We start from the raw sequence: 19,116 nt of genomic DNA on the forward strand, positions 1-19,116 counted from the left end.
CACCAGGAATCCAGCTTGGTTTTTATATCTACTGTTCCTCATGTCACAGTAGAGGAAGGCAGAGCTGGGCCCTTGCAGGCTCCTTCCCTGCAAAGAACACACTTGAGAGAGGGATAGATGGGGCCTATAGTAACATAAGCTGCCCAGGCCAGAGCTCCCCCTGCCAGGATGCATCCTGCTTCTCTTGATACATGGGGCTGAGTTCTAACCCACTACCCTGGCCTCTCTTAAGGAGGGGAAAAAGGCAGAGTTAACTGCTCAGCTGTATGATTCTTTCCACAGGTGATTGCTCCCTTAAGGAGATGATGTAAGATGCCTGCTAAGTACCATGCACTAGGATGTCTATCAGTCAGGCTTGGAGAATCCTTTGGAAGAAGATAGAGTTGTAGGGGCTAGGACTCTGTATAGAGACCCTGACTATGTGTAGAATCCCAGGGAGTAGCTGAAGGAGTAGCAAAATCTGTTTGCTGCATCAGTTTCTTCAGATTTGTTTACTCTCCCTATCCACTGACTGACTACATGTCCAGCTACGCCCATAGGCCAAGCCCAAGAAGAGTAGAGCTCCTGGGGCTGTTAACTATACATGTACTTTCTAGTGATGGGGATGGCCAGCTAGGGAATATATAAACATTTATTTATCCTCCTCTCTCTTTCTCCACTGCACTCCATGCTCTTGGGCTTTGCACTAGGATCCCCCACTGAACATATTCTAGCTGGTTTACTGCCTCCTTAGAGCATCAGACCAGTTATACTTTCTGGAGGTTGATGCTAGAGGCTACGCACCATCCAGAACCACCACTCTGGCCTGAGAACTCTGCATCCTGACAGTAGACTGCCACACACAAGTTCATCACCACACAGGCCTCCTGCTACAGAGTGAGCAGCACTACCTTGTGGAACAGGAAAAACATGTCAGGTTACAAGACCTTGGCTCTCCCATGCACAGCCAGCAGCCTCAACAAGGGGCTGGTGCATTTGTGCAGGGTCACAGTTTGGTGGCCAAGTGGATGATCAGTTCATAGGTAGCCATCATGATAGCTGTGTTGGGGATCTGGCGCATCATCTGGGCCAGGAGTCCTCGGTACAGAGCCAGGGGTCCCTCTTCTTGGGCCACCAGCCGCAGGGTCTGCAGAAAGGAGCGATAACGGGACCCCTCTTCCCGCAGCCGTGTCCGGACAACCTCTGGGAAAACAAAGGGATGGGACTTTAGCAGAGTCACCCTCCAGGCCAGGCCTCTCCCAGTAGGAGGGTGGTGGAGGGGAGGATGGAGAGCTCACCGTGTGGGTATGCAATACATGAGGCACATGTCTTGGAGATGGCAGCAGCTGCCATGAGTCCAAAGAAATCATGGCTGTTAGGTGCAAGTGCAAAGGCTGTTGGGAGGAATGGCTGTTGCTCCCGCAGCTGTTGTTTCAGCGCCTCATAGATGACAAAATGGATGACTGTCTCGGAGACTCCAGCGTAGGAGGCACTGATTCCACGGTAAAATCCACGCAGGCCCTCAGTGCGGTACACTCGTATGGCACACTGGAGGGCATTACTCTGCTTCTCCCCCCTTGCCCTGCAGAGACCAAGGGGGGATTAGAATCATCCACACACAGCTCTGCCACTGCCCCTCAATACTGATCAACAGCACATCCCCCACCCCTGCCAAAACATATACCCCTTGTTATTCCTGGCCTGGGTATGTCGCAGCTGTGTTTGGAAGCTCATTAATAACTGCTACTTTTCCAGTGTCCTGAAAGCACACATTCTGTCAGTGGGTCACCCCCAGCCCCATGCAGTCTGTGTGCACACACGTGTGTGCGCTACCTTCCTTACCTGGCTTCCAGCTGCATCCTGGTTTTCACCAGCCAGATGGGATTGGTAAGTGTGGCGGAGGTGACCCCTAGGGAGTAGAAGGTCAGAGGTCATGACAGGTACCAGAGTGGTGCTACAACAGTGCAGACAGTTTGTGGGGAGTTACTGGTGGGTTAGCTCTTTGAATGCTAATTAATCTGCAGCTGTGTACCAATTTGGGCATAGTTTGGGGGTCCCCTGGAAGTGCTCTACTGGGAGTGAAGAGTTCTAAGGTGAAGCCTGTTTGGCTCTGCTTCCCCTTACTGGGAGCCACCCATCCTGTGCACACCTCTGTATTTGGCACTGGTACAACCACAGCTGGAATACTGTGTCCTGGTCTGGTGTCCATAATTCAAGGAGGTTGATACATTGGAGCGTGCTCAGAGAAGAGCCAGGAGAACAATTAAAGGATTAGAAAACCTGTTTTACAGTGAGTGACTCAAGGAGCTCAATCTGATAATCTTAACAAAGGGTAGGTTGAGGGGTGACTTGATCACAATTTATAAGTATTTACATGGGGAAGAAATATTTAATAATGGGCTCCTCAGTCTGGCAGAGAAAGGTCCCATGGCTATAAATTGAAGCTAGACAAATTCATATGGCAAATAAGGCGTAATAACCATGAGGGTAATTAACCACTGGAACAATTTAGCAGAGGTCCTGGTCCTTGAGAGGTCCTTGACCATTTTTAAATCAAGATGGGATGTTTTTCTAAAATATGTGTTCTAGGAATTATTTTTGGGACATTCTGGCCTGTGTTATGCAGAAAGTCAGATGAGATGATCACAATGGTCCCTTCTGGCTTTGAAAACTATGAATCTCATGGGTTTCATTATAGCCTCATTTCCCCCACCCCTGGTGCCTGGAACCAGAAAGAAGGAGGCTGAACCTGGAAGGAGAGGCAGGAAACAATGAGACTTGCTGAGGACAGAGGGTCTCATTAGAGCAGAGGTCAGCAACCTTTTAGAAGTGGTGTGCCCAGTCTTCATTTATTCACTTTAATTTAAGGTTTCGTGGGCCAATAATACATTAACGATTTTTAGAAGGTCTCTCTCTATAAGTCTCTATATTACATAACCAAACTGTTGTCGTACATAAACAAGGTTTTCAAAATGTTTAAGAAGCTTCATTTAAAATTAAATTAAAATGCTGATCTTACACCACCGGCCTGCTCAGCCCGCTGCCTAGGCCAGTGGGCTGAGCAGTTCAGCCCGCTGGCAGTCTGGGGTTCCGTCCGCGGGCTCCTGCCAGCCAGGGTCCCGGCTGCTGGCCCCCCTCAGCCCACTGCCGGTCTGGGGTCCCAGCCCTGTCCATATAGAGTAGGTACCTACCTTCTCCCTGGTTCTAGCCATTCTCTTCCTCTCTCTGCACTGAGATGAGGGTGGAAGTGTGCTGAGAACAGGGCTGGGGGTGAAGAAGCCGCCTGGGGGTTGGGGTGCAGAGTCTGGCCAGGAGCTAGAATGAGGGAGGGAGCTCAGGGTTGGGGCAGGAGGTTTGGGTGTGGAGCGCTTACCTGGGCAGCTCCCACTTGGTGCGAGGGGTGCAGGTGGGAATGTGGGGGGTGTGTGTGCAGGAGCTCCCGTTTGGTGCTCAGGGTGGAGTGGGGATATGGGGGGTGCAAGAGTCAGGACATGGGGTGTGGGGGGGCTGGGTATGTATCGGGGGTGCCGGAGTCAGGGCTGGGGTCGTGGGGGTGCTCCCAGCCCCCTACCCTGAGCAGCTCACGGCAGGGGACTGGAGGGGATATACTGATTCCACCCCCTTCCCCAAGGTCCCTGGAGCAGAGAGCACGCTCCACTTTTCCCTTGCCCCTCTGTAGCAAGGGCAGTCAGCTGATCGGCTGCAGGGAGGGAGAGGAGGAGGGGCAGGAACCCAGCACGCTGGGGGAAGAAGCAGGGGGAGGGGGAAGCTTGCATGCCCTGCAAGGAGAGAGCGGTGGGCGGGGGGTGGAGAAGAGCGGGCCAGGCAGGGTAGGATTTTTAATGGCAGGGTGCTGTCTGCTGGGGTAGGCAGACAGCAGTGTGCCATTAAAAATTGGCTCACGTGCCATCTTTGGCACGCGTGCCACAGGTTGCTGACCCCTGCACTAGAGAAAGGGAAGACAACAGGAGTAGGAAAGGCAGTGGGACTGCTGAGATTGTGTGTGTCGGTTAAGTTACCTGGGTCCCCTGTAGGGTACCCTGTTTCCCAAGGCAATCAAAGAGCTAATGTAGTGATACTCAGACTGAGGCTTCTGAGCCGCAAGTGGCTCTGTAGTGTCTCCTGAAGCTCTTTGCAGCGCACGATATTAAAACACTGGATTTAATTATTAACCAATCAGGATGCCTTTACTAGGTTATTAACCAATTGTAGTTGATAAAATAATAGTGGGTCAGTCATTTTGCTGTGAGAATTATATCTTAAAAAAACTAAATATTTCCCATCATACTGTTTAAATATGAATCTACAGCACTATAGTAAATGAAATGATGAAGTGGCTTTTTTGGGTAAGGTTGATGGCTAATTTGGCTCCTGAACCCCACTGAGGTCTGAGCATCACTGGGCTAAGGCCTAGATCATTGACACTGAGAAGCAACATCAGGTGAATTAATAGAGATTGTTTCTGTTGTGTTTCACTGACCTAGAAAGCTGCTGCAGCAGGATGAGGTGGGAGAAAGAGCTTCAGAAGGGCTAACAAAGAAATGAGGGGATTATGTGAATGAGAATGGCCTGAGCAGTGACCCCAGATGGTCAAATACGCTCATGTTTACAGGGATCCCAGGCTGAATGGGCCCACTGGTCTAATCCGACATTGGAGAAGCTCACCTGCACAGACTGCCGAGAGCACATGAACTTTCTTGGACTCAGGTCTGAAGACAACATTGAGCTTCTCCTTAGCCCCAGCATAGGCAGCAAAATAGATGGCCCTGGTTGGGGAGAGACATACACGTCCAGTAGGAATCCACCCGAGAGGAGTAACAGAAGCATAAAGGGACCTTGTTTCCACATAACTTAGCCCAGACAGACCCTGCACTGAGGATACCTCAGACAACAGCCACACGTGTCAACCCAAGCCTCACAAGGCATGGTGAGGGGCCTCCATTGAGTGTCCCCATGGAGGGGCCAGAGACTGCACTGTACCCAGGGCCTGGACACTGTGGGGAGGTGGGGCAGTGACTGGTAAGGACCCTAGGAGAGTGTACCCTAGTGAGACCCTATTTGGGGGGGGGGATATCCTCACTGAGTGATTCTTACCTGGACGGGGCGACTCCAACAAGGTTGGGACCCAGGCCTCGGAAGAGGGAGCGGATTCCTTCCTTCTCCAGGATGGCCCTGTGGAAGAAAGGAATAAATAAAATCAGAGAAGGAGTGGGACCAGGCTGTCTGCTCTCCTAGTCCTCCTTCCCCTCCGTTTGTCCCTACCAGCCCTTCCGCTTTCTCTGCATCTCATTCTCTCTGCATCTCTCCCTGGCCTCCTTCCTCTCGCTCCTTTCCTCCACATTTATCTTGCTCCCCCCATTTTCTGTTCAGCCACTTCTTCACTCTCCCCTCAGTATTTCTTCATTTCCCCCAATTTACCTGCACAATCCAGAATCTGTTTATTCTCCACCAGCTGTGACCTTTGTCCCAGCCCCAGCAGCTGCCTCTCAGAGCTTACCTTCATGTCAGTGCTGCACCAGTACCACTGTAGTGCTTTACTGAAGATGCTACTATTCCAACAGCAAGAGCTTCTCCTGTCAGTGTAGTTAATCCACCTTCGTGAGAGGTGGTAGCTATGTCAATGAGAGAAGCTCTCCGACTGTCACAGTTCTGTCTACACCTGGGGTTAGGTCAGCATAACTGTGGCTCAGGGTGTCCGACACAGGTCTGTAGTAAAGACCTGGCCTCAGACTGAGAGGGTATGTCTACACTGCAATCAGATACCCACGGCTGGCCCCTGCCAGCTGACTCAGGCTTGTGGGGCTCTAGCTAGGGTGTAGACACTGCAGCTCAGGCTGCAACCCAGGCTCTGGGACCTTTCCACCCCACAGGGTCCTAGAGCTGAGACTCCAGCCCAAACCTGGACATCTACACTGCAATTAAACAGCTCCATGAGCCCAAGTCAGCTGGTATGGACCAGCTGTGGGTGTCTGACTGTAGTGTAGACATACACATAGCTGAGAGAGACAGGAAGCACACTGAGACACACCGAGACACACCCTGTGCCCTGAAGCCCTTTCCTCCATGGCTTTCATCTCTAAGTCCCACTTCCATCCCCCACCCTTCTCCAATTGCTGGCTGGCTCTCCCAGCCTGAACCCCTCATGCTGCTAAATTGCACATGCAAGTAACCCTTGTGACATTATTGACATGAACTGTGACTGTATAGATCATTGTTACAACCAGGGTCCTATGGTTGCATCAGGTCTTGTACAGAGGGGGTCAAGTGGGATGTTTATGGAAAGGTTGTAGTTTGCTGGTTATGATTATGCTGTCTGTATGGGGGTATCATTTTTGTATTTGAAGTTATGAATATTGGCTATGTACTTGTGTTTGACTATGTACAATGTGTTTGATTCTAAGTTGCCTCAGTGAAGCATTTAGTCAGCTTACTGAGAATAGTCCTCTCTCAGGAAGCGCCCACTCAAGAAACACTTAACTGACAATGGACTTTGGGAGACGCCAATCCACATCTGAGCTTTCCTGGGAAGGTTCAAAGTAACATGTAAACAGTGGCGTCAGCTTGCAAAAAGCTGAATCATTCATGGACATGTGACTTGCCCAGGTAGCTACAAACTCCATCTTGTTGCTGTGATTTTGCACAGGAGAACAAAGGGGTTTTCACCCACAAGAGAAGAATATAAAAGACCCTGGAAAGCCCTCCATTTTGTCTTCAGCTGGCTCAAGGGATGGCTTCTCCACCCCAGAGGGATGCCTGAAAGAAACTGGAACAAAGGACAGTAACTACGGGGGTGTTAGTGATTGCTGGACCCAGACTAGGAAGGAGTCCAAACTATGAAAGAAGCTTATTGGAACATCTCTGGGGGTGAGATTTCATCTGTAATCAGTTTCTTTATGTATTAGGTTTAGATTTACGTGTTCTGTTTTATTTTGCTTGGTAACTTACTTTGTTCGGTCTGTTATTACTTGGAACCACTTAAATCCTACTTTTTATATTTAATAAAATCAATTTTGCTTATTAATTAACCCAGAGTAAGTAACTGATACCTGGGGGAGAGAACAGCTGTGCATCTCTCTATCAGGGTTACAGAGGGCAGACAATTTAGGAGTTTACCCTGTATAAGCTTTATGCAGAGTAAAAGAGATTCATTGGGGGTTTGGATCCCATTGGGAGTTGGGTGTCTGGGTGCTGGAGACAGCAGCACTTCTTAAGCTGTTTTCAGTTAAGTCTGCAGGTTCAGGCCCTGGGTCTGTGTTGCAGCGGGCTAGCATGTCTGGCTCAACAAGGCAGGGTTCCTAAGTCCCAAGCTGGCAGGGAAAACGGGCTCAGAGGTAGTCTCAGCACATCAGATGACAGTCCCAAGGGGGACTCTGTGACCGAACCTGTCACCCCCCTCCCCAGCTCACCTCATCAGCTGTAGCACGCCAGGTGAGGGTGAGGCTGGACGCACAAACCCCCCATTCAGCCCCTGCAGCTGCATCTCAGGAAGGCAGAGAGGGCGCAGGGCCAACGAGGATGACTGCAGACGTGTCTTCACCACTTCCAGGGGGCAGGTCAGGATGGCTCCAGCTGTGCCACCACATCTGGGGAGACAGCGAGGGCAGATTGGAGTGAACAAGAGTTACTCCTCAGGAACAGGGGGCAGCAGCTCTGACCTCCCCTGCATTGTTTCCCTGTTGTCCAGGCCCTCTGGCCTTTGTCACGTGTGGCCTCTGGCTCCGGCACTAATTAACGTGCTGGCTCTAACAGCTCCTGGCCAGTCCTGCTCAGGTATCAGCATCTGAGAGAAGCTAAGTCCAGGGAGAGGACTCAAACTCACGACCTTTGCACCGGAGCTGCCCACAGCAAATAGCTCAGCTGCCCAGTCCCACCACAGGACTTTGCTGATAATGTCAGCAGCTGACTTGACAGCCCTGAAGAGGGTATGATCTGCAGGTCCGCAGAGCAGATTCAGTCCCTGCATTAGCAGGGCCAGTGCCCACATTTTGTCCACATGCCTCAGCTTGCCATGGAGGAACCCCCCTTTTAGTCTGGAACCCATTAACTCCTGGGCAATTGCTGAAGCTGCCACTGAAGGAGCCAGTTAGTAACAATTGCACTTGTCCCACCAGGCCTGGGCTGACATCCACCAAACTGGTTTATAACATAAAAGCCACTAATGGCTTATGTGACTTGTGGTCACTATTGACCCAGGGCCAGACAGGCTCTGATGCCCTAGAGAAGAATGGGATACAGGGACTTTCTCCAGTCCCTTTGAGGCAGACAGACCCCATAATATAAGGCCAGACTAGAATCAGAAAAATCGGAAGGCCCCATAGTCCATGCCCATGGTTTGTCCGTTCAGGGCCTTTGGATGAGTCTGGCTTGTTTGCACCCCAAAAGACTTGTTTACAGAGATGAATTCTAGCTGGTGACCCTGGCCCTTAGTAGTGGTGGGTGGGGCAAGGGGAGTTGAGAAGCTGACAGATTTTTCTTGGGATTGGGATTTTTAAATCTCTTTCTCCGAGTACCTGAACATTTTGCCCTCCACTTTGTGTCCAAAGGCACATGGAGGGTAAAATTCTAAGCAGAGGGCCCAGGGAGAGAGGCAGCATGATGGGTATTTGAGGTAACAGCCTAAGAGATCTGATGATTCAAACTGATACTTATACTGACACTTACCCAGCAAGGTCAGATCTAGTGTGGGGAGCCTCAGAGTGGGAAGCAGAGAATGGCTGACGGGCATCAATAGAGCTGTGTGAGGGCAGAGGATTGCAATACCATGGGGTCTGATCTCTATGGCTGGAGTTCTGAAGAATGGTTTGACCCAGTCGGGGGAGGAGACGGACAGAGGCGCACCCTGGAGGGTCAGCCTTGCAAACTATACCTCTCCCCTTCCAACCCCACGTTCCCTGTCCCCTGCGTCCTCTCCCCCCTTCCTCCTCTCCCCCCTTCCTCCATCGCTGTCTCTCCTTCCCTCCTCCTCCTCTCCAGCATTTTCCTCCCTCGCTCCCTCCCCAGAGACAAGGGAAGTGCCTGGGAAATGCAACCGAGGCAGGCAGGTCGCCAGAGAGCCAGCCCTGCTCGCTCGTGAGAAGATGCGCTCAGCCTCAAGTCCAGGGTACGGGCTTGTGATAAAGTGCAGGCAGCCACACCTTGCCGCGGACCTCTCCCCGGCAGAGGGAAGCTGGAAGTTTCCCATGGGGGCGATTCCCAAGCCCTCTGATTCCGGCTCCTTGATTTATTTGCCCAGAAGTTTTCCCTGCCAGGAGGAAGGAACCAAAGATGAACCCTCCTTGCGTGCACAGCTGGGTTGCCATGAGGCAACCTGCGCACAGAATGGGACAGAGCTGCCCAATGTAGTGTGTGAAAGAGACAGAGAACAAGGGAGACCCGGGTACAGGGGAAGGCGGCTTAGGGGAAAGGATCGAACTGCGCCCCATCCCATTTTGGATGAAGCAAAAAAAATATTGGGGGGCACCGCTTTTTAGCGCCCCCACATCTTGGGGCCCTAGGCAGCTGCCGAGTTTGCCTAGTGGTTATACCGGCCCTGCCTGCAGTTGAAATGGTTAAAAACTGTAATGACATCAAATGCGGACAGCAACTCCTGCAGTGAGCAGGGCTGCCCATTGCATAAGTACTGCATTCTAGCCCTATCTTCCCATATTATTTTTGGCTTGGTAAGAACGGTCCCATCATGGCACCTGATGTCTTTCAGTGTCATCAGCAGCAGTTACAGCTGGCAGGAGCCTGGGGATTGGATACAATTTAGCTAGAGAGCCAGTATCAGGTTCAAAAGGCAACTCTGGGACACCCAGTTCAGGGTGGTATGGAGAACTCAGTTGAACAGCCTGACAACATATGAGACCCAAAAGTCAGCCCCACCTGGGTCCCATGTCAGATCATTGAGTGTTGTACAGTCTGGAGGGCTCGGAAGTAAATCTTGATAGTCATTTAGGGCATCAGAGCAAGGAGTTAAATAGCAAAAGGCACATGGGCAAAAATAAAACCTATCAATGCATCTATACCGAGTGGAGAAGCCTGAAGACAAAAGTTAGGTGAACTACAATGCCAGGCTATGGAAGAGGAGCTTATTGTCAGAGGCATTACTGAAACACAGATGACTTACAAATCAATGAGATACCACAGTTAAGGCTAAGATTGTGTCACAGAATCTGTGACTTCCAGAGACCTCTGTGCATTTTCTGCTTCATCCCTGCCATGGGCAGACTCTGCAACTCCCAGCCACCGTGTGTAGGACCCCAGAGCCGCAGCAGGGGTTGGTGATGGACCCCCACTCCCTCCCTTCCCATTTTGTCAATTATTTTTAGTAAGAGTCAGGGACAGGTCATAGGCTTCCGTTAATTTTTGTTTATTGCCCATGACCTTCACTAAAAATAACCGTGACAAAAATCTTAGCCTTAACCATAATACCTGGCTATGAACTATATGCAGAGGACAGATGTCATAACCATACAGCCAAGAGTAGCCTAGAATTCCCCCTTACCTATAAGGGATTAAGAAGCTCAAATAACCTGGTTGGCACCTGACCAAAAGAACCAATGGGGAAAGAAGATACTTTCAAATGGTGGGGGGGCAGAGGGGGGAGAGAGAGAAGAAGAAGCTTTGTTTGTGCTTTTTATTTGTGTGTTTTTTCTGCACTGGGGGGAGTCAGTCAGAAATCCATCTCCTCCAAAAAATCCTGAACCAGTCTCTAATATTAAAAAAAAAAAGTAAGTAAAAGCCAGGCAAGGTGTGTTCGATTATCTTTTGTTTTAGCTTGTGACTTTTCCCTTTGCTGTAGGGAGGTTTATTCCTGTATTTTGTAACTTTGAAACTAAGCGTAGAGGGAGTTCCTCTGTGTTTTTGAATCTTTTGTTACCCTGTAAAGTTTTCTTCCATCCTGATTTTACAGGAGGTGATTCTTTTAACTTTTCTTTAAATAAAATTCTTCTAAGAACCTGATTGATTTTCAGTGTCATCAAGACCCAGGAGTTTGGGTCTGTGATCACTTGTAACCAAATTGGTTAGGACAGGGGTCAGCACCAATGAAAAGTGGTGTGCCGAGTCTTCATTTATTCAATTTAAAGTTTCGCGTGCCAATAATACATTTTAACGTTTTTTAGAAGGTCTCTCTCTATAAACCTATATATTATAACACTCAACTATTGTCGTATGTAAACAAGGTTTTCAAAATGTTTAAGAAGCTTCATCTAAAATTAAATTAAAATGCTGATCTTACGCAGCCGGCCTGCTCAGCCTGTTGCCGGCCTGGGGTTCCGTTCAACTTAGGCTGGAAGTGGGCTGAGCGGGGCCTGCGGCCAGGACCCCAGCTGGCAAGGGGCCGGCAGCCAGAACCCCAGACCGGCAGTGGGCTGAGCGGGGCCAGTGGCCGGGACCCCAGACTGGCAATGGGCTGAGCAGCTCAGCCTGCTGCCACTCGGCCCACTGCCAGTCTGGGTTCCGTCCGCCGGCTCCTGCCAACCAGGGTCCCGGCTGCTGGCCCCCCTCAGCCCTGTCCACATAGAGTAGGTACCTACCTTCTCCCTGGTTCTAGCCATTCTCTTCCTCTCTCTGCACTGAGATGAGGGTGGGAGTGTACTAAAAACAGGGCTGGGGGTGAAGGAGCAGGCTGGGGGTTGGGGTGCAGGGTCTGGCCAGGAGCTAGAATGAGGGAGGGGGCTCAGGGTTGGGGCAGGAGGTTTGGGTGTGGAGCGCTTACCTGGGCAGCTCCCATTTGGTGCGAGGGGTGCAGGTGGGAATTTGGGTGTGTGTGTGTGTGTGCAGGAGCTCCCGTTTGGTGCTCAGGGTGGGAGTGGGGATGTGGGGGGTGCAAGAGTCAGGGCATGAGGTGTGGGTGGGCTGGGTATGTGTGAGGAGGGTGCAGGAGTCAGGACAGGGGGCTGGGGGGGGCTGGATATGTGTGGGGGGTGCTGGAGTCAGGGCTGGGGTTGTGGGGTGGGGTGGGGGGGTGCAGAGGTCAGGGCAGAGGGCTGGGTGTGTGTGCGGGGTGGGGGGGGTGCAGCGGTCAGGGCAGAGGGCTGGGGTCATGGGGGTGCTCCCATCCCCCAGGGGGCTGGAGGGGATATGCCGATTCCACCCCCTTCCCCAAGGTCCCCGGAGCAGAGAGCGCGCTGTGGCTCCGCTTTTCCCTCCCCCGCTTTTCCCTCCCCCGCTTTTCCCTCTCCCCCTCCGTAGCAAGGGCCATCAGCTGATCGGCCACAGGGAGGGAGAAGAGGAGGGGCAGGAACCCAGCACGCTGGGGGAAGCGGCGGGGGGAGGGGGAAGCTTGCCTGCCCTGCAAGGAGAGAGCGGTGGGAGGAAAAGAGCGGGCCGGGCAGGATTTTTAGTGGCGCGCTGCTGTCTGTCCGGGTCTGGCAGACAGCAGCATGCCATTAAAAATTGGCTTGTGTGCCGTGTTTGGCATGTGTGCCATAGGTTGCCGACCCCTGGGTTAGGATATTATTCTCAAGCCTCCCTAGGAAAGGAGGTGTAAGGGCTTGGGGGCATATTTTGGGGGAATAGGAACTCCAAGTGGTCCTTTCCCTGAACCTTTGTCTAAATCACTTGGTGGTGGCAGCATACCATCCATCCAAGGACAAATACAGATTTGTGCCTTGGGGAAGTTTTAACTTAAGCTGGTAGGAATGAGCTGAGGGGGTCTTTCATGTGGGTCCCCACATCTGTACCCCAGAGTGGGGAGGGAACCCTGACAACAGATTAGGTAGTGGAGGGGAGGGAGCAGTGCTAGACCCAAGGGATTCAACTATGATAAACCAATTTGAATGGATGCAAATCCCAAGACATAAGAATACAAGTATATAAGCAGGGTTTCACTCCCTGCCTGCAGATCAGGGAAAGGTTTTTGAGTGCAGTGGTGAGTGAGATCACAGAGGCAACAAAGTCCAATAAAATGCTACTAAAGGGGTGATTTCAACTGGGCAAATGTCACAATGGGACAAAGTTTAGAGAAGCAATTTCTTGGTACTTTAAAGGATTACTTCTTGGAAAAGCTAGTGCTACAGCACACAGGAGGAGAGGCTATTCATAACTTAGCTGTGTATAACACACAATTTATTCAAGTAATAACTGTAGCTGAGTCACTTAATACTAATGACCACAATATCATCCTAAGGGGAGCAAAGATACTAAGAACTTGCATAGAAAGGAGGATTTAAAAATAAAAGTGAGGAACCTAGTCAAAAAGGCCACAAGGTCAAAAGCAAAGAAATTAAAATCCTTAAGTGAATTACAGAAGCTGCTTAAGCAACCATAAGGGAGCCCCAATTGAAATGCAGATTTGTATACTGGTATGGCTAAATGGCAAGGCTCAAGAGGTTCTCTCAGGGTGCTAAGGACTAGAAGTATATCAGGAACAAAAGGTTTCAGAGTAGCAGCCGTGTTAGTCTGTATCCGCAAAAAGAACAGGAGTATTTGTGGCATCTTAGAGACTAAGAAATTTAAATTTAAAATCTGTTAGTCTCCAAGGTGCCACTAGTATTCCTGTTCTTTTATCAGGAACAAAAGATATTCTAACAATAGCATAGCTCCAGTACTAAATGGGGATGGTAAAATGATTCATAATTACACAGAAAAAGCAGAAGTGTTCAATAAATATTTCTTTTCTGTGTTTGGAAAGAAGCACGATTATGTACTCCTATCACAAGGATGGCAAATACCTTCTAGTCCTTTAGTAACTAAAGAGGATGTTAAATACCATCCACCAGAGACAAAAAATTTATCAGCAGCCCCAGATAGCCTCTGAGAGCGAGAGATGTCCTCAACCTGCACCCAAGCATCCTAAATTAATTGGCTATCTTTTAATAAATTTTTGAACTCCAGGGAAATTCCAAAAGACTGGAAGAGTGCTAATGTTGTGCCAAAATTTAAGAAGGGCAAGGGGATAGCCTGGGATACTATAGGCTGGTTAGCCTGACATCAAACCTGGGCAAAATAAGGGAAAAGAGGATATGGGATTCAATCAATGAAGAATTAAATTATGGGAATTTAATGTCAATCAACATGGTTTTATGAAAAATCGTTTGTCAAACTAACTTGATTTCATTCTTTGATAAAATTCAAGTTTGGTTGATAAAGGTAACTATATAAGTGCAATAGTCAGACTTTTGTAAGGCATTTGACTTTGTACCTGACATTCTGATTAAAAAATTAGTACTGTACAGTACCAAAGCACACGTTAAATGGATTAAGAACTGACTAACCAACATATCTCAAAAAGAAGTTATCTATGGAGAAATCATCTAATTGGGAGGAGGGTGGTGTCTAGTGGGGTGATGCTGTTCAATATTTTCATCAATGATGTGGAAGTAGATATAAAAATCACTGCTGATCAAATTTGCAGGTAACGCTAAGACTGGCAGTGATAAATAATGAGGACAGGCCGGTCACAGAAAACAATCTGGATTTTTTGGTAAACTGGGCCCACTCAAACAAAATAATTTTAATACAGCCAAAAGCTGTATCTAGAAAAAAGAATGTAGGCCATACTTACAGAATGCGGGACTGTACCTGGAGATGCCATAACTATGAAAAGGATTTAGAAGTCATTGTGAACCAACAACTTAACATGCACTCCCAGAGAGATGTTGTGGCAAAAAAGTCTAATACAATTCTAGAATGCGTAAACAAGGAAGTAATCAGCAGGAACAGGGAGTGATTTTACCTCTGTATATAGCATTGGTGAGACTAATACAGTAATAGCTCATCCAATTCTGGTGTCCGCATTTTAAAAAAGATATTGAAAAATCTGGCGAGGGTGCAGAGAAGAGCCACAGAAATGACTCAAGGGCTAGAAACAATGCCTTATAGTGAGAGACTTAAAGAGATCAATCAAAAAGAAGATTAAGATGTGACTTGATTACAGTGTCTGTACCTTCATAGAGAGAAAATATCAGGTACTAAAGGTCTATTTAATCTAGTGGAAAAATGCTTAACAAGAACCAAGGGCTAGAATTTAAATCCAGACGAAAATGCAAATTAGAGCTGAAGCACAAACTGTTAGCAGCGAGGGTGATTTAACCACTGGAAACAACTACCAAGGGAAGTAGTGGATTTCCCAACCCTTGATGTCTTCAAATCAAGACTGGAAGACTGTCCGGAAGATATGCTTTAGTCAGTTTGGGCTCAATACAATGTACGTATAATGGTATGACCTGTGTTTGCAGGAGGTCAAGTTGGATGATCCAATGGTCCTTTTTGGACTTACAATCAATGAATCGGGTAAAGAGCTTAAGGACATTGTAAAGAAGCAATGCAGTTTCTTTGCATGAGTCTTCACCACTGAGGATGTTGGGGCGATATCTAACACAGACCTGCTCTTTTGTGGTAACAAAGCGGAGGCACTGCCAGAAACTGACATCTCAAAAGAGGAGATGCTGGAATAAACTGGTAAATTAAAGAACAAGTCACCAGGAGTAGATGGCGCACCCATGTATTCTGAGGAATTTAAGAATGAAGAGGCTGAGTTGCTAATAGGAATATGCAACCTAATTAAAATCAGCTACTGTACTGGAGGGTAGCAACTGTTGTACCAATCCCTGAAAAAGGCACTAAGAGTGATCCTGGGAATTACAGATCAGTGAGTCTTACCTCTGTACCACGAAAACTGACTGAAATAATAATTAAAAATAGCATTATGAACCCTCTGTGTGAACAAAACAGGGACAAACCATCACAGCTTCTGCAAAGGGAAATCTGTTATAATTCTTTGAACTTATCAATAAAATAGTGAATTAAGGAGAACTGGCTGATGTAGCTTTCAAAAAGCCTTTATTAAAGACCCTCACAAGAAGCTGTAAAGGAAAGCAAGCAGCATGGGGTGAGAGGTGAATTTCTGTCATGGAACGGAAACTAAGAGGAAACAAAGAGTAGTATAAATAGCCAATTTCCATCATGGCAAAAGGTTAGGAATGAGCTGCCTTGTTCTATACTAGGATTCATATTGTTTAGTTAATGATTTGGAAAGCAGGGAGGGGTGAATGAACAGTGAGGTGGTAAAATTTTTAAATGACAATTATTTAGATTAGTCAAGACTGGAGAAGACTGAGGAACTTCAGAAGGATCTAACCAAGTGAGGTGAATAGACAAAATAAAAATAGATTAGATTCAGGCATGACAAATGCAAGGCAATGCACACTGCAAGGAATCATCGGAATTCCTCCTACATCTTACTGGGTTCTCAATTAACTGTAACCTAGGTGCTCTTGTGGTCAATAAAAATCTATGTTCCATGGGCAGTGGCAATCAAAAATTCCAATAAAATGTTACGATGCAGAGGAATGGGATGGAGAATAATACTGGAGCTATTCCAACATCTTTATAAAAGCAGTGGAATACCCTCACATAGAACACTGTGTTCATCTCTGGTCACCCTCTCTGGAAAATGACATAGATGGAACAGAGCCAGGGTATGGAGATGGGGAGCAAAAATGGCGTGAGGCCTGGAGAGGATTAGGAGGCAAGACTGAAAAGACTAGTTTAGAGAGATTAAGAGGGGATATGATAAAAGGTATACAAAATAACAATGGGAACTGAGAGGGTAGGTAGGGTACTCTTTACTCTCACAATAAAAGGCAGCAAATTGAAAACCGATAAAACACTTCATACACGCATAATTACCCTGAGGAATTCATGGTCACAAGATAATCAGAGTCCAAGACCTTAATGGGATTAAAAAAAAAGGAGCTGACATTTATATGGATAACGAGAACTTCAGTTACATTAGTAAGGATTAAAACCTCTGGAAGTTTGGAAGGGATCTAACCTCTCTGGTTCAGGGGAACAAGCTGACTTCTAGCCATTGGGGGTCAGGAGGAAACTTTCCTGGGCGGAGAAGAGGGAAAGATAGGTTCCCCTGCAGGGTTTCCTCCCCTTTCCTCTAAAACTGCTGGTACTAGCCACTATCAGAGACAGGGCACTGGACTAAACAAACCATTGGTTGGACTCAATTCAGAAATTCCCATGAGATATAGTTGCTGAGCTCAGTGAAATATAAGGGCAAATAGAAACTGGATATCTGAATATAATAATAATATTTTGCTCTTTGCTGGCACCAACTGGAGCATTACAAAACACTTTAAAACATTAATAATTTAGGTCTCACCCTCACCGTATCAGACAAATAGCTGCTATTTTCCCTTCTTGTATAAAAGGGGAAAATGAGACAAAGAGGTGCGAAGGGACTTGCTTAAGGTCTCACAGCCAGTCACTGACAGAACTGGGATTAGATCACACACACCCCAATACACCTATTCCCATAGCTGGGAACAAAACCTTGATTCTTGACTCCCAGGCCTCCTCTAGCCACCAGTGACCAGGCCCCATTCCCTTCTAATATTAGCCAAGTGCAAAAGCTACAATACAATGTAAAACAGAAGATATACAGGAATTTGTCCTTTATTTTGCTAATCATAAGGTTTGTTCTTGGGGAGCAGCCAAGATGTCCCTGGACTGACTATGCTGAGATGAGTCCTGATCCAATTCTCATTCCCCAACTCCCCTCAATCTCTGCACCCACACATTTCCTGCTGAATTCAGGTGGGTGATCTAGGTGGAAAAACTGGCCTAGCAACCAAGCAGCCTCACTCTCTAAGGTTCTATTCTACATAAGTACAGTCCTATCCACTTGCACAAGGTACCACATACACGTCCAACATGATTAAGCCTGCACTTGAGACTGGAATAGGAGAGTGTAAGTCAGGACTGAAGCGCATTGCCAGTAACCAGGGTGTGGGGAAGGATAGGATTCTCTGCACTGAACCCTTTAGCAGGGAGCCAGAATTTATGGAACTGGAATGTGCAGGGGAGGAGGCGCCATCTCTTTTCTCATGTTCCAGCCACCATGAGGGTGAGGGACAGAGGGAGATTCATGCAGAGAATCTGGGGCTGATGTGTCCCTAATCCCACACCGTGCTCCCTTCAGGAGAGGATGGAGAGAAGCGAGGTATACAGAAGCAATCACTGGAAGGGAAGAACACAGGATGAGGGTGTAGTGTGAGAGTTGGGGAGACTGGAGACTCATGTCCCCACCTGGCCTTGAGAATGGACGAGTCAGGGATTTGGTGGGATAACAAGGAAAGATACAGGGGTTTTACAGCCCAGATGTGTGGGAGGAATCTGGCACTCAAGAGGGACAGCAGAGAAATACATGAGAATGTGCCCCAGAAACAAAAGGCAAGGCATCTGGGAGAGGAATAGGTGAGACAAGTGTGTACCCCCAGAAGCAGGGTTGGGGTCAGGCATGTGGGGGACAACACAGATACAAGATTTCTACCTTAGAGATGGGAAAGCACATGTGGGGGACACTCAGGAGAAGGCACAATAAGAGATACACAGTTGAACCCGCCCAACTATGAAAAGGAGAGGATCCAGATAATGGGGTGACAGATATAGGGATGGGTATCCCCTAAACTCAAGTTGATGGGACCATGACACAACCCAGAGAAGGGGTATCCCAGTCACTGCCGTGTGGCTCCATGGGGCGGGGGGGAGATTTCACATCCCAAAGCACAATGTCTGCAGTCTGTGCCTGCCTGCAGCTGCCCCAGTAGATTCTGTTGATTACGGGAGGGGAGAGAACTGTGACTATGGGCTCGGGACTAAGAGCTCTTGAGCCCTATTCCCCTCCCTAGCTCCGTCCCTAGGAGGAGCCCTGCTCCCCTAGCAGTGGTGTTGGTGGATGTGGTGAGCTCTTCAGTCCCCTCCCCTCTGGGTCCAGCCTGGGCTTACTCCGGGCTGGTTTGCTCAGGCTGAGACAGGGCCACGTGCGCAGAAACAAAACTCATGCGTTTCCCGCCCCCATTCCCTCCTTCATGCCGCAGCGGAGGGCCTGCGGGCCAGGAACCGCGGGGGAGGGGGGAGGGGCTCCCCGCAGTGCAAGGGGAAAACCAACCCGCGAGCCCCGCCCGCCTCAGGGTCGCTCGCTCACCCTCCTGCGAGCAGGTGCAGCAGCGTGCTCCTATAGGGCATCACCGCCGCGCTCTGCCTCTAGAGCGTCTGTCCACCAGCGGGAGCCCGCGATTACCCCCGGACCGCAAGCGCCGCGCTACGCTCCTCGCTTCCGCCCAGCGGCGCAGCCCCCCTCTCCCATTGGTCCCCAGACGACCGCTCCGCCGTGACGCAATGGCCGGACGAGTAAGG

The 19,116-nt window shown here is 48.8% G+C and overlaps 1 protein-coding gene across 1 annotated transcript; it reads right to left on the reverse strand.

Moving 5' to 3' along the window:
- Nucleotides 1–9: 9 nt before the first annotated feature.
- Nucleotides 10–19,061, reverse strand: LOC125622892 (solute carrier family 25 member 33). The gene is made up of 7 exons (XM_048821460.2): nt 18,905–19,061; nt 7,386–7,562; nt 5,074–5,151; nt 4,645–4,745; nt 1,822–1,888; nt 1,278–1,561; nt 10–1,182 (listed from the first exon to the last, which is right to left on the reverse strand). The coding sequence occupies exons 1-7, from the start codon at nt 18,943–18,945 to the stop codon at nt 986–988; spliced, it is 945 nt and encodes a 314-aa protein (XP_048677417.1). The 5' UTR covers nt 18,946–19,061; the 3' UTR covers nt 10–985.
- Between the last annotated feature and the right edge of the window lie 55 nt (nt 19,062–19,116).

Source organism: Caretta caretta, chromosome 1, assembly GCF_965140235.1.
Source record: "Caretta caretta isolate rCarCar2 chromosome 1, rCarCar1.hap1, whole genome shotgun sequence".
NCBI classification, from domain to species: domain Eukaryota; kingdom Metazoa; phylum Chordata; order Testudines; family Cheloniidae; genus Caretta; species Caretta caretta.

What these genes read in the sequence shown, in the direction of transcription:
- LOC125622892 (XM_048821460.2), bottom strand. Translation starts at nt 18,945, where the DNA reads ATGCCCTATAGGAGCACGCTGCTGCACCTGCTCGCAGGAGG. An exon ending in GGCGTGCTACAGCTGATGAG is followed by an intron (nt 5,152 to 7,385) that starts GTGAGCTGGGGA and finishes TTTCTTCCACAG; the next exon opens with GGCCATCCTGGAGAAGGAAG. An exon ending in AGGATGCAGCTGGAAGCCAG is followed by an intron (nt 1,562 to 1,821) that starts GTAAGGAAGGTA and finishes TGGTCTCTGCAG; the next exon opens with GGCAAGGGGGGAGAAGCAGA.